The sequence below is a fragment of the Centropristis striata genome, chromosome 9, assembly GCF_030273125.1.
Source record: "Centropristis striata isolate RG_2023a ecotype Rhode Island chromosome 9, C.striata_1.0, whole genome shotgun sequence".
In the NCBI taxonomy this organism is placed as follows: Eukaryota; Metazoa; Chordata; class Actinopteri; order Perciformes; family Serranidae; genus Centropristis; species Centropristis striata.
This window is the reverse complement of record NC_081525.1, coordinates 3,103,442-3,118,559: the sequence shown is the minus strand read 5'-3', so window position 1 is coordinate 3,118,559 and position 15,118 is coordinate 3,103,442. Positions and strand designations below refer to the sequence as shown.

The window sequence follows — 15,118 nt, the reverse complement described above, 5'->3', positions numbered from 1 at the left end:
TTGACAAAAATCGACATACTATAGTATGACTTTTTTCATGGGGTCATTTTTGGACATCCCATAATATGGTGTTTTTTCACTATTTTTGGATAAATTATACTACTACATGTATCAAAAGTGTATCATTGGGCTACTTCTAGCATTTTTAAGCATTAAGTTATTACATTTTGGCCATTTTTGACAAAAATTGTCATGCATTTTTAGGTATTTTAAAATTTGACCATTTCTGACAAAAATCTACATGCTATAGTATGACTTTTTTTTCAGAGGGTCAATCTTGGACATCTCACAATATGGTGTTTTTTCCATTTTTTTTTGGACAAACTATATTACCATATGTAGCAACAGACTGCAATTGGCCTATTTCTATCGTTTTTAGGCATTCTAAAATTTGGCCATTTCTGACAAAAATCGACATGCTATAGTATGACTTTTTTTTCAGAGGGTCATTTTTGGACATCTCATAATATGGTGTTTTTTCATTATTTTTGGACAAACTTCACTTCCACGTGTATCAACAGATTATAACTGACCCATTTGAAGCATTTTTAGCCATTTTTGACAAAAATTGCCATGCTATAGTATGACTTTTTTTTTTCAGGGGTCATTTTTGGACGTCCCATAATATGGTGTTTTTCCACTATTTTTGGACAAACTATACTACTACATGTATCAAAAGTTTATAATTGTGCTATTTCTAGCATTGACCATTTTTGACAAAAATCGACATAATATGGTGTTTTTTTTGCTATTTTGGACAAACTATTACATGTATCATCAGACTATAATTGACCCTTATGAAGCATTTTTAGCCATTTTAAAATTTTGCCATTTTTGACAAAAATCGACATGCTATAGTATGACTTTTTTTTCAAGGGGTTCATTTTTGGACGTCCCATAAATGTGGTGGGGGTTTTTTTGCTATTTTTGCACAAGCTATACTACCATATGTATCAACAGACTATAATTGACCCATTTGAAGCATTTTAAGGCAATTTTATAATTTGGCCATTTTTGACAAAAATTGCCATGCTATAGTATGACTTTTTTTTCAGGGGTTATTTTTGGACATCCCATAATATGCTGTTTTTCTGTCATTTCTAGCCATATTATACTCAAATATGTATAAACAGACTATAATTGGCACATTTGAAGCATTTTTAGGCATTTTAAAATTTGGTCATTTTTGACAGAAATCGACATGCTATAGTATGACTTTTTTTCATGGGGTTCATTTTTGGACGTCCCATAATATGGTGTTTTTTCACTATTTTTGGACAAACTATACTGCTACATGTATCAAAAGTTTATAATTGTGCTATTTGTAGCATTGACCATTTTTGACAAAAATCGACATAATATGGTGGTTTTTTTTGCTATTTTGGACAAACTATTACATGTATCAACAGACTATAATTGACCCTTATGAAGCATTTTTAGCCATTTTAAAATTTTGCCATTTTTGACAAAAATCGACATGCTATAGTATGACTTTTTTTCATGGGGTTCATTTTTGGACGTCCCATAAATGTGGTGGGGTTTTTTTTGCTATTTTTGCACAAGCTATACTACCATATGTATCAACAGACTATAATTGACTCATTTGAAGCATTTTAAGGCATTTTAAAATTCTACCATTTTTGACAAAAATCGACATGCTATAGTATGACTTTTTTTGCAGGAGGTCATTTTTGGACGTCCCATAATACAGCGTTTTTCTGTCATTTCTGGATAAACTATACTATCATATATATCAACAGACTATAATTGACCCATTTGAAGCATTTTTAGGCATTTCAAAATTTGACCATTTTTGACAAAAGTCGACATACGACATATGACTTTTTTTTCAGGGGGTCATTTTTGAACATCCCATAATATGATGTTTTTCTGTAATTTCTGGCCATATTATGCTCTAATATGTATCAACAGACTATAATTGACCCATTTGAAACATTTTTAGGCATTTTAAATTTGGGGCATTTTTGACAAAAATCGACATGCTATAGTATGACTTTTTTTTATATAAAATTTCGACGACATATTATCCTATGACTATTTTTGCCATTCAGTTTTGTTTTGTTACATATTTTAAAACATACTATTCTATGGTTCTAACTCTGAGAAACTATATAAACTATTGCCTGTGGATTAAATGTGTTTGGTGAATGACAGCAGCACACAGATTGCTTTAGAAATGTTTTTATTGATTCAGCCAACCAACTCATACCCGTCTGCCCTCCACCTTGTCCCCCACCAGGCCACTCTGTGCTCCAAGAAGAGCTGTCTGCAGGCTCTGGTGGCTCAGCTGGCCTCAGACAGCGAGGAGCTCCACCAGGTGGTCTCCAGCATCCTGAGGAACCTGTCCTGGAGAGCCGACATCAGCAGCAAGAAAGTCCTCCGAGACATCGGCTGTGTGTCTGCTCTGATGACCTGCGCCCTGCAGGCCACCAAGGTAAAGCAAACAAACCAACCCACAACACACACAGGAGACAGGAAACAGGAAACAGTGGGAAAAGAGATCTGAAGACCTGAGAAACAACATTTTATATCCAGCAAAACATCTTCAAGATATACAAATATCTAACATTAAAAAACACAGGCTAGTTGTTTGAATAATTAGATTTATTTTGAAGAAATACAGTTGTACATAATCATTAAGTGCTATGATTAAACTTTTGTTTGTTTATTAGTTCAACTAATGTGCTTGTTTCTCCATTACTCCCATTTTCCTGTCTGTCTTTGGCGGTACTATCCACTAAAGGCAAAAAAGGCATGTTTTTTAATTAACATAACTGATGAGTATTGAAGTGTTAGCGTCATGTTTATTTAATCCTTAGAAGTCTAAGCATTCACATTATTAAACCCTTTGGAGTTTGGGGTTATTTTGTCAGTTTTTGACTCCTTTTCATTCTGCCCGTATATAAACCACTTAAAAATCTTTACCATGACATGTTGGTATCATTGTTTTCAGCACAACCTCACCTATATGACCTGATTATTATTTTCATTTTGACTTACTGGATCAACATTTTGAACACAAAAAAACACACAAAAACACAAAAAAATTATACAAAAAACACATAAAACATAAAAAACAAACCAAAAAAACACACACAAAATTACAAAAAACACATACAAACACACTCAAAACACACAAAAAACACAATAAAAATACAAAAAACACAGATAAAAACACAAAGAAATTACAAAAAACAACCGAAAAACAGTAAACACAAAAGATTGCATTACAAATGCTAAATGCACAAAGCTAAATTAGAAAAATCTGCTCCGGCGCTTTCATGGACTCCAGAGGGTTAATTTAGATCAAAGACCACCATTCTTTGTAAATAAAAATTATAATAATGATCAAAAATGTGAAAAATTCAACATCTTACAAACATCCTTTTACAACAAAACCATCCTGATTAAAGATCAATGACTGCATGTTGTTTGTGTTTAAATGAAATGTTTTTTGTTCTTCTGGTTTTCCAGGAGTCGACCCTGAAGAGCCTCCTGAGCGCTCTGTGGAACCTGTCGGCTCACAGCATCGACAACAAGGTGGCCATCTGTTCGGTGGACGGCGCTCTGGGCTTCCTGGTCAGCACGCTGACCTACCGCTGCCAGACCAACTCGCTCGCCATCATCGAGAGCGGAGGAGGAATCCTTCGCAACGTGTCGAGTCTGGTCGCCACACGGGAAGACTACAGGTCGGTTTATAACACTCAAACACTCACAGGAGCATTCTAGCATTTTTAGCCATTTTAAAATTTGACCATTTTTGGAAAAAAATCAACATGCTATAGTATGACTTTTTTTCTCAGGGGGTCATTTTTGGACATCCCATAATACGGTGTTTTTTCACTATTTTTGGACAAACTTCACTTCCACATGTATCAACAGACTACAATTGACCCATTTTGAGCATTTTTAGGCATTTTAAAATTTGACCAATTTTGACCCTCTCAAAAAAAAGTCATGTCGATTTTTGTCAAAAATTGTCAAATTTTAAAATGCCTAAAAATGCTAGAAATAGCCCAATTATAGTCTGTTGATACATATGGTAGTAAAAGTTTGTCCAAAAATAGTGAAAAAACACCGTATTATGGGGTGTCCAAAAATGACCCCCTGAAAAAAGTCATACATGCATGTCGATTTTTGTCAAAAAATGGGCAAATTTGAAAATGTCTAAAAATGCTTCAAATGAGTCAATTATAGTCTGTTGATACATATTAGAGCATAATATGGCCAGAAATGACAAAAAACACCATATTATGGGATGTCCACAAACACTGACCATTTTTGACAAAAATCGACATGCAATAGTATGACAGTGAATAAATTAATTGGCAGAGTAAATAGTTTGACAAAAAGATCCAAACTCAAGGGCCAAATGATAGCTTTTTCCTTGAGCTTTCAACCAGATTGTATAATTTGCTTATAGCAGACAAATACTACTGTTGATCATGTCAGAGTACAGTTTTACTGTTTTAGGATTGCTCCTTCCATGCAGCCATTGGTTTCCATTTATTTCTGTACACTATCAAATACATTTGTATCAATTAGGATACTGTTTTCACATTTACATAATTGTTTGATAAGTAACGCTTCAAAATAACCTGCACATACAACTGCATTATTATGTATCTATCAAGTAATCTTGATAACATTAAAAGCAGACATGATTTTCAGAGATAGATAACTAAAGCAAATTCAGGTTTCTGCTGATTTAGTGAAATTAATGGAAACCAACAGATGTTTGGAAGGAAGGGAAAAAACACATCAAAGGATCTAGAAAAAAAGGAAATACATTTCTGCATGTTTAAGAAAATTTGCATGGTGAGGTAAAGTATGTGATTTGTAGGAAAAAGGGCTAAAATATGCAAAACCACCAGCACAGTCCTTGAAAGAAAAAAGACTCAGCAGCAAGTATTAATTTGATTCAGTAAGAAATGTGTTTTCTTACTTCACAGGCAAATCCTCAGGGACCACAACTGCCTCCAGACTCTGCTGCAGCACCTGCGCTCCCACAGCCTGACCATAGTGAGCAATGCCTGCGGGACCCTCTGGAACCTTTCTGCCCGAAGTCCGAAAGACCAGGAGCTGCTGTGGGACCTCGGAGCCGTTAGCATGCTGCGCAACCTGATCCACTCCAAGCACAAGATGATAGCCATGGGCAGCGCAGCAGCTCTGAGGAACCTGCTCACCAATCGACCCCTGAAATACAAAGATGCTGCTGTTGTTTCCCCTGGCTCCTGCATGCCCTCACTCTACATGAGGAAACAGAAGGCTCTGGAGGCGGAGCTGGACGCCAAACACCTCGCGGAGACTTTTGATACCCTTGAGAAACAAAGCCCCAAGCACCTGACACTCAACAAGCCGCTGCGGCACATTGAGAGTCTGGCCAAGGATTACGCATCCGATTCCGGTTGTTTTGATGATGACGAGGCCCCCAACGTCTCCAGCAGCCTGGACACTGGGAGCTTCTCTATGTTGTCCATGTTCCTCACCAACTCTAACTTCCTGCAAAACCAGCCACGTAAGAGGGACAGCGAACCCGAGAGAGACGTCGACATGCCTCAGATGGCCGAGAAGAGACATGCACCTTCTGACGATGTGGTATCTGCCGCTGCAGAGAAGCTAGCAAAGAAGATCACCAACACCGTTGCTAAGATCGACCGGTTAGTGGACGACATCACCATGCACACGTCCTCGGAGGACAGTTTCAGTCTGAGCTCTGAAGACCACCTGGCGGACTGGCCTTACGGGATGGATGAACTCAATGAAGCCCGGGCAAAATCCTGCTCGCCCTGCCGACTCTCTGAAACAAGCAGCTTGGCCCACAGGGAGCGCCTCAGCAGAGCCCACGCCCTACTGCGCCTCAAAACCGCCCATACAAGTGTGTCAACGGACAGCCTGAACAGTGGAAGCACCAGTGATGGATACTGCGGCAGCAAAGATCAGATGCGACCCACTCCAAGAGCTCTAATGATGCAACAACGACCCAATCAGCTCGATCTCAAGGTGGCTCATCAGGATTATCTTAACGGAGGACCTGCTGCCCTGAGTGAGACTAACCAGCAGGATATTCCAGAGAGAGATTCTGTGGACAACCAAGATGTGAGACCTCCAGAGCAGAGCAGCACAGATGCAGAAAAGAACCAGGATCAACCTGCGCAAACACCTGTCAGTGTATCCACTAAAGTCTCCTCTGATGTCAGCATGACTTCAATTAAACTGTCTCCTTCTTATCAACAAGTCCCACTCATTCAGAGTGTGGCCAAATTCGGTGTAGCAAAGACGGCCATCAATGTCCAGGCTGCCCAAGCAATGAGGAGGCAAGCATGGGTACCAACTGTGATGACCGGTGGCAGCATTACAAAGTTTTCTCCAATGACGTCCACCAGAAGCCCAACCATCGGGTCGATGGAGACGGTCCAGAAATACTCAGTGGAGAACACGCCGATTTGCTTCTCCCGCTGCAGCTCACTGTCCTCCCTCTCTTCAGGCGACGGGGCGCTTGATGGACAAAGTGAGAATGAGCTGGAGAGCGACTCCTCATTGGAAATAATTGAAGTGGAGGATGGAGAAGTGGTAAAGAGAGCTGAAGAGGATGAAACCTTGGAGGATCTGAGTGACAGCCAGCTGCTGATGACCGACTCAAAAACCTTCCCCAGCAAAGAGACAAACCCGATTGAGATTCCTTGTCCTGCCAAAAGAGAAAAGGTGTTCCTTCGTGGAGCTTCACCAGCCATACTGGAGGACAGATCTCCATCCAGTTCATCTGACAACTACATCCATGAGACACCCCTGGTAATGAGTCGCTGTAGCTCAGTCAGTTCCCTGGGCAGCTTTGAGTCTCCCTCCATTGCCAGCTCCATCCAGAGCGATCCTTGCAGTGAGATGATTGATGGAACAATAAGCCCTAGTGATCTTCCCGACAGCCCAGGGCAAACCATGCCTCCTAGCCGAAGCAAAACTCCATGTTGCGTTGAGTCAAATGGACCAGAAACACAAGCTGCAGGAATAGCAGGGCAGTGGGAAAACAGCCTGCGAAAGTTCATGGAGATCGCAGACTCCAAAGAGAGATTTAACCTTCCTCCAGACCTGGACACCATGATCTACTTCACTGTGGAAAAGCCCACTGAGAACTTCTCTTGTGCTTCGAGCTTAAGCGCTCTGCCTCTTCACGAACACTACATACAAAAAGACGTGGAGCTGAAATTGACCCCACTACTCCAGCAGAACGACAAATTCCCTGATGAGGACGAGCAAGGACACGACCACGGCGAGAGATACAGTGAGGGCAACTCGGACGACGACATAGAAATCTTGAAGGAATGCATCAACTCTGCAATGCCCTCCAAGTTCAGGAAAGTAAGACCTTCCCTGATGACTACCATCCCTTCTCATATTCTCAACTCCCGAAAGCCGATACATCTTCCAGTGTACATGATGCTCCCAAATGGCAAAACCCAAATATATCCTGGGAGGAGAATTGTCATCCCACAAAAGGATGTCAGATACGATGACTCATCCTTTACCGACTCTGCAGAAGGCACACCAGTCAACTTCTCCAGCACAACATCACTAAGTGACGAAACACTTCAGTATTCAGTGAAGGACAGAGGAGCTAAAGACTGCACGGCTAAAGGTATGAACAAACAGGAATACCTGGACGACGAGGCGAAGAGAATCGAAGATCTGAAGATATTCTCACACTTCCATAAACCCAACAGGATGAACTACCCACCAGAGATACAAATGAACCGAACAACCAAACATATCGTCCCCACTCAGAGGGTGCTGATGCAGAGCAAAGAGGTAGCCGACAGAGTGGCAAACCAAAGACATCGTGATCACTCTCCTAACCAACAAAAGAAGAGGCAAGGTCAGGGCCAAGCCCGGAAATTTGAACTGCCTGTCATCAAGCAAAACACAGAAGGTAACCTCAACGTGGGATCACAAAAAGGAAAAACAATCTTCCGACAACTGACACAATCCTCAGAGGAGAGTAACAGCTTCTACGAGGACAAAAATGAAGCAATGAAACGAACGAGTAGGAAACAGATGAGGGAGGCAAGTAGAAATACTCTCTCCCGCAGCATGACCAATATTGGCAGGATCGATAATTCCCAAGCAACAACCAGAGGGTTCCACAGGATAAAACAGAATCTGATAAAAGATGAATCGATGTGTTATTCACTCAGCTCTTCACTGAGCTCACTGAGTGATGCCGAGTTTGAGGATCATCAATCAAAAGCTCAGCAAATATGGTACAAAAACAGACACAACAAAACGCTGAATATGATGAAACAAACAAAGGCTATGAACATTCACAGCCAATACGAAGATCCGAGCTCGCCAAGCTCTGTCAGCATGGATTCGGAGGATGACCTCCTTCAGAAGTGCATAACATCGGCTATGCCCAAGCAGAGAAGGAAGCTTGCTGCCAGGAAGAAGAAAGAAAACAGTCAAAAACAAAAGGCCTCTGATGTGTGGAACATGGATGAGGAGATGGACAGCGATGACACAGCCTGGGATAAAGATTCAGACCTCAATAGTGTTGAATGGAGAGCCATACAAGAAGGTGCTAATTGTGTTGTCACTGGGCTGCAGGCATCAAAGTCTCAAGAGCCATCCTCTGAAGAGACCGAATCAGTCCTGTCATTCATGTCGACGTCCAGCTTTACACCCAAAGAAAGGAAGTTTGCTAAAGACAAAAAGGCAAATAAACCTCTGGACTTTGCACCACGCAAGCCGGTTCCAAACCTTCCGGTGGTTTTCAGAGGCAGGACAGTGACCTATACACCAAAAAAAGAAACGGCTCCATCACAAAGACCTCCTCCCAGAAAAGTACCAACCAAGACAGATGCTCCAAAGAACCCGAACCTTGCTCAGCACAGATCAAAGAGCCTCCACCGATTAGGTCACCCCCAGGACATGGAACTGTCTTTGCCAAAGAGAAGCTCAACCCCACCTCCAAGGATACCAAAAAGTTCATCCTCTGGATCATCGCAAAGCTCTACACCGTCCAAACAGTCACAGAAGAAGATAACATCCCCGACTAAACCCGCCCAGAAAAAGAATGCCTCTCCAGCCAGAAGCCCGCCAGCGAGCAGTCCCCCTGAAAGAAAGGGACGCTCTCCTGTTGTGAATCACAATGAAAGATCCCCACCACCTAAAACTCAAAAGTCACCTGTTCGAATCCCTTTTATGCAAACTTCAGTCAGGCCAAGACCTCTGTCACCTCTGGTAATTAACCACCCAACCGCCAGGCAAGGCAATCAGGTCAACGGGAAGAGGGTGCCCCCCGGCAACCGGTATGAGCTGGTCAGGATGACTTCTGTCCATTCAAGTGGCGCCGAGTCTGAGCGCAATGGATTCCTGAGACAGCTGACTTTCATTAAGGAATCACAAACTGCAATGAGACGTGACGGCTCTGCACGCAACATGCCTGGATCTCAGAATGGATCGCCCCGCCGGGCAGTTCCTGGAGCTTCAGCTGTCTTCCTTTGCTCGTCACGGTGTCAGGAACTAAAGGTTGCTGCACAAACCCAGAGGAGGGTGCAAGTAAAAGCTCCAAGCCAAGCGCAAGTGCAAGTCCAGAGGCCAGACCGTGGCCTTCAGAAGCAGACTACCGCTCTCTCTAGAGCCACCTCCAGTGAAAGGGACCTATCTGCAAGACGCCCCGCCAGGAGAACGAGCTCCGAAAGCCCCTGCAGGGCGGCTCAGCGAAACGGGCCTGGCAGAGTGCCCGGAGTCCGGCAGCAGCAACAGCAAGACAAAGATACCTTTAAACGTCACGCCTCATCACCAAGCATCAACATACTGAGCCGAGTGACCAGCCGGTCTTCCCTCCGCTCGTCTTCGTCCGATTCAAGCGGAAGAGCAAAGAGCGAGGACGACACGAAGAAGAAAGGGCAGAGATCTGCATCGCGGCTGAACGACAGAGTCACCTGGAGGAGGATCAGGGACGAAGATGTACCTCAGATCTTGAAAAGCACTCTGCCGGCCAATGCATTACCTCTGGTGCCTTCTCCTGACGGGGAAAAGCCAAAGCCACCAGCTCTTCCAGGAAAACTGCCAACCATTTTACTTGCATCTCGCAAGACAAGTGACGCGACAGTCCAGACGGAGGATTTCTCAAACAAGACCAACTCGAGCACCTCTCCGTCCGTGGAAACAACTCGGGCGATCTCGGAGGAAGTTGCACGATTCGCGCTGCTCAGAAAGATCAGCGCCACCTCTGGGAGTAACCTCCAGGATGCAGATTCAGACGTGTCCATGAGGAGCCACAGCAGCGTCTCCACGGGAACGTCAGACAGCCACGTGGGCGGAGCTGTCCATTTCCGCCAAGGATCCCCCAGCAAGGCCGCCAGAATCACCCCATTCAACTACACCCCGAGCCCCATTTCCTGCTCCCTGCAAGAGGGCCAACCAGCCACAATCAATGAAAAGTCTGAGGAAAAAAGTGAGTCGTAGGACGTTTAGAGGTTTGCTGGACGACTCTAGTGTGTTCCTGAACGAAACTCAGCACTCAGGTGGACAGACAGGGAGTGTGCTGGTTCCTTTACCTCGGGTATTGACCCTTTACTTTCCCCCATTCACTGCATTCAAGTTTTTCTCTCCGAACTATTGATCACAGCTTCCATCTACCACTCATACAAGGTTGGATGTATGCATTGAGACCGGTCTGACACGAGCAGACCATCAATAACTTTTAGAGATGCACTTCGGAGGTCAAATCTCACACGAAACGGGGAGTGCATCTTTTTGTACTTTTTTTTGTATTTGTAGAATAATCATTGCCTGGTAGAAATGTAGTGAAACCATGAAGCAAAAGACAATGAACTTGATTTCAGCACATAAATCACCATCGGTCTCCTGGACAGAATCGATTAAAGAACAATATTATGCAAACTTTTGGAGGATTACTCAGCTTGACTTTTACCTGAGGAGGTGCAAACTGTGGCGACTGTTGACAGACTCTCTAAGGACGCGAACACACTGACATGTAAAGTATTTTTTACACACAGTACATCAACGTACATCAACGCTTAGGGCCTTTCCCTTTCCATCAACTGGATATGATACACTGTTAGCCTACTATACATAACACGTCCAGTAGGGTTGGGGCGACATTTTTGATAAAACATTTCTTCAAATTAATCGTACAATTTATTCCATATTTCTTTAATTTTGGACTGGGAGAAATGTGTATTTCAGGTTGGATATATAGATCGATAATGGAATTAGGATGTACAAAGTTACTTTAAAGCATTTTGAAACACAATTTAAACAATTAAATCAATTTGAGGGAACTGATTAATCAAAAACTATTAACCTGATGGTTTGGATTTGCCAATATTGATTAAATCTATCAGCGTAAATATAATTTTGATGTCATAAAACTGATAGATATTGTAATAAAGTACATTTTCTGGGGGGAAAAATAAAATGCATCTAATTCAGCTTGTTAGATACCTGACTAATTAGGGTATTTAATCGTTTGAATTCAATATTTCCAATAGGTGATTGGATTAATTGCATGCAATGACCTAAAACAAACTTAAATATTACAGGATTGCAATACTGGTATTAACAATATGGCAAATTTACAATATGTTTAATTCCCCTTGGTAGATATCCTCATATTGCCAAACCCTTCTTGTAGGAATAAAATACAGAGAGCTCAAATTATTAATTTGAAGATATGATTCATCATTAATTTTTCACCCCAACACCTACTGGACTCTGCACAGCTTATTATAGAACATTAGGGATGCACCATATGGATTTTCTCTGCTGATAACCGATAATAACCTGCCATATTTGACTGCGATTGTTCTTCTTGCAAACCAACTTTCACGGTGCAGAGCGCCACCTGCTGCATCTATTTTATTTTATTTTTTTATTTTTTTTATTTGATAGGGACAATGCAGTTAACATAGATACAGGACATGCATCCAATGTGCTGCATACAGACATATAGCTTCAGCTCATTTTCAACTCCTGTCCCTAGTTTGGCTTTTACAATTACATACAAAATCACAGTACTATAAAAATCCAATATACAATTACCCCATCTACAAAACAGAATAAAATTACAAACAATTACAATATACATTTACCCTGAGAAAGAAAAAAAAAAAAAACCCTGCATAAATATAGTTTAGAGTTTAAGATCCTCATAAATCTATACAACAATAAGGAGAAGAGAAAGAAATAAAATAGAGAAAAGGAAAAAATAAATCGTACATACCAATCCAAGGCAACTACTCAAACAAATATATTCAATACAATACTACGACTCCTACTACTGTATTTATCTGCTATAATTTAATTTTCAGAAATCATAAATATTGAAAAAACCGTCCCTTATCTGCAGATAATGAACATATGGTGCATCCCTGTAGTAAATCATGTCATTTTCCAAACTAGCGGCTAATTCCTGGTTAGCTTTCTCTCTCCTGTACTCTTCGTCTCGATCAGTGTTGTAAATAACATGCAGATATACAAAATCTTCAAAGCTTCCTGGCGAGCAGAAGGATCTCTGACAGCATGCTAATATATCCACACACACACACACACACACACACAGCTGCTGACATTGTGGGGACGTTGTTATTGGGAGGTTTAATGAAAGCATCGGGAGCTTCTGCAGAGAGCTGCAGCCACATTATCCCGTGTCTGCTGATCCAGACAGTTTGCTGTTGAGTATTTCCTGTCGAGAAACAGAAAGACTGTTGGGAAGTCTTTCTAACGTGTTAATATCTGCTTAACTGTGTTGCTGTAACAGTAGTGATAGGTGGAGAAGAAGTCCAATATAAAGACGATGAATATTCTCTGTAGTTGTACCATCACTCCTCCATGTGGAACAGCTGACTGAGGGGCTGTTTGTCCAAAAGAACTGGGTTTATATGTATTTATTGACCTCCCTCCTGTATCTGCAAAGCATGTTTTGAGAATAAATAAAGCCGAGAAGCTTTGAATGCAAACCTTTCAAATCCCTCCGGCTAATTTAAGATATTCAAGTGAAACAACAACAAAATGTTCTGAATCTTTACAGTATTAAACACTTACATGATGCATGAGAGACAGAATAACAGACAATAAGGTTTAAATGGTTCAAATAACAGACAATAAGGTTTAAATTTGTGAAATGATGCTCAGAATCAGTTTCAAAACTTGAGTTTCTACAGAGGTTTGTTTTTGGAAAAATTGTGTGGCAAATTGAAGTTTGCACAAGTGTCACACTTTCCAATAACTGCCTTAAATTAACTTTTTATTTATGTTATTTTACAGTTAATTTGCAGTTAAACTATCAAATAATCAGTAATATTTAGTAATTATTTGAAGTCCTTTAATTTAAGGTGTTTTTTTACATTTTATTGTTGCACACATACATTTTTTTATTTGCCAAATTATTATTTATTATTATTTAATCTGTGGCTATTAAAAAGTTGCAATTGATGATTATAATATCTTGTTGAAGGTAAATCGATACTTTGTAAAGCATCTATAAACATTAAAATATAAAATTTATCATTTTGTAAATACAAACTTTGTTTGCAAATCTAAATATTTTTGTTTGCAAATGAAAAACAAATTTTGTTTGTTCATCTAAATTTTTTGTTTGAAAATCTAAAATTTTTCTTTGCACATCCAAGAATCTAAAAAAATTTACAAATCCAAATCCAAAACTTTTGTTTGCAATTGATGATTATAATAGCTTGTTGATGGTAAATAGATACTTTGTAAAGCATCTACAAACATTAAGATATTAAAAAAATATCAGTCACTCTTTTATAAAGCAACAATAAAATATTTAACATGTAATATTAATGAAACTGTTTTAACACTTTACAAACCAATAACTAAACTAATGTTTATAGATGTTTTATAATTTATTTATACTATAATATAAATAAATAATATAATATATTAATATATATTAATTGTATTAAAATCATCACTTGAAAAATACCCAGTTTTACAAATAATTTCTTATAATTTTATTACAAAAAATGTAATATTGAATAGAAAATGTTAAAATGTGTGCAACAACAAACTGTTAAATAAATAAAAAATATAAATAATAATAAATCACAAATAAGGAATAAATATTATCACATCCATTTTTTATTTACAGTAAAATAACTACAGTTTAACTATTAATTTTGCAATTATTAATAAAGGTTATTATAAATAATAATCTGCAAAATGTCGACTGAAAATTTGACATTTTACAAACAATCATAAACAATCAGAGAGATTAAAATGATTTCTGAGCATCATTTCAAAAGTCTTTTAGTCTTCTTGTGTTTTATTGGAGCAGCAGCAGGTTTTTAAAGTGTTTGATGGTTTAAAGGAGAGATTTTGTGTGTTGAATCACTAACAGCCCTCAGAGTTCAATCAGGATGAAACCAAGGAGACGGACGGAGAGTTTGTCTCGTGTTTGAAGCTTCAGACGTCCTGGAGGTTCCACCGCCACCGACGCCGCCGCCACCGGCCTCGTTCACGCCACCAGAGACGAAAGTTCAGATAAAAAGACCTCCAGCTCTGAATTTAACTTATTATAATTCACAAACTACATATTCTAAATTCCTAAAGTTAACCTGAAGGTGCTGGTGGCTGAATCTGTCATATAAACTGAATATTAGAGTAATAATCACAGTTATTACAGTGATGTCATGTGGTGATAATGGCGGCGAGGCGTGGACGAGGCTCCGGACGGACGGAGGAGTTGTTGGTGAAATGTGAAATAGGCGAAGCAGCAGAGGTGTCATTATAAATGTTTTCATCCAATAAAAAGTGACGTGTTTCATTAAAAACGCTGAGTCGACTTTTCCTTTGTACAGATCAAGGTTATTATAGTTAACGTAAACTAACGAAATAACGAAAACTAGAATTGAAAAAACATTTCCATTAACTGAAATAAAAATAAAAACAAATTTTTTTTTAAAAAACAATGACTAACTGAAACTGTATTTTGTGGTTACAAAACTAACTAAAACTAACTAAAATTACAGTGAAAATGTCCTTCGTTTTCATCTTTGTCATCTTTTTTCATCCGTAAACCTTTTTGGTTGATATGAAATCTATTTCATCTATC

General features: G+C 39.8%; 1 protein-coding gene across 1 annotated transcript in view; it reads left to right on the top strand.

The window, feature by feature from the left end:
• The window catches only part of apc2 (APC regulator of WNT signaling pathway 2), a 50,805-nt gene extending 37,804 nt beyond the window's left edge, over positions 1–13,001 (top strand). The window contains exons 12-14 of the mRNA XM_059340550.1: positions 2,261–2,455; positions 3,496–3,710; positions 4,974–13,001. Of these exons, the coding sequence (XP_059196533.1) occupies positions 2,261–2,455; positions 3,496–3,710; positions 4,974–10,485 (5,922 nt within the window). The 3' untranslated portion in view covers positions 10,486–13,001. The remainder of the gene's footprint in view (positions 1–2,260; positions 2,456–3,495; positions 3,711–4,973) is intronic.
• Positions 13,002–15,118: the final 2,117 nt, after the last annotated feature.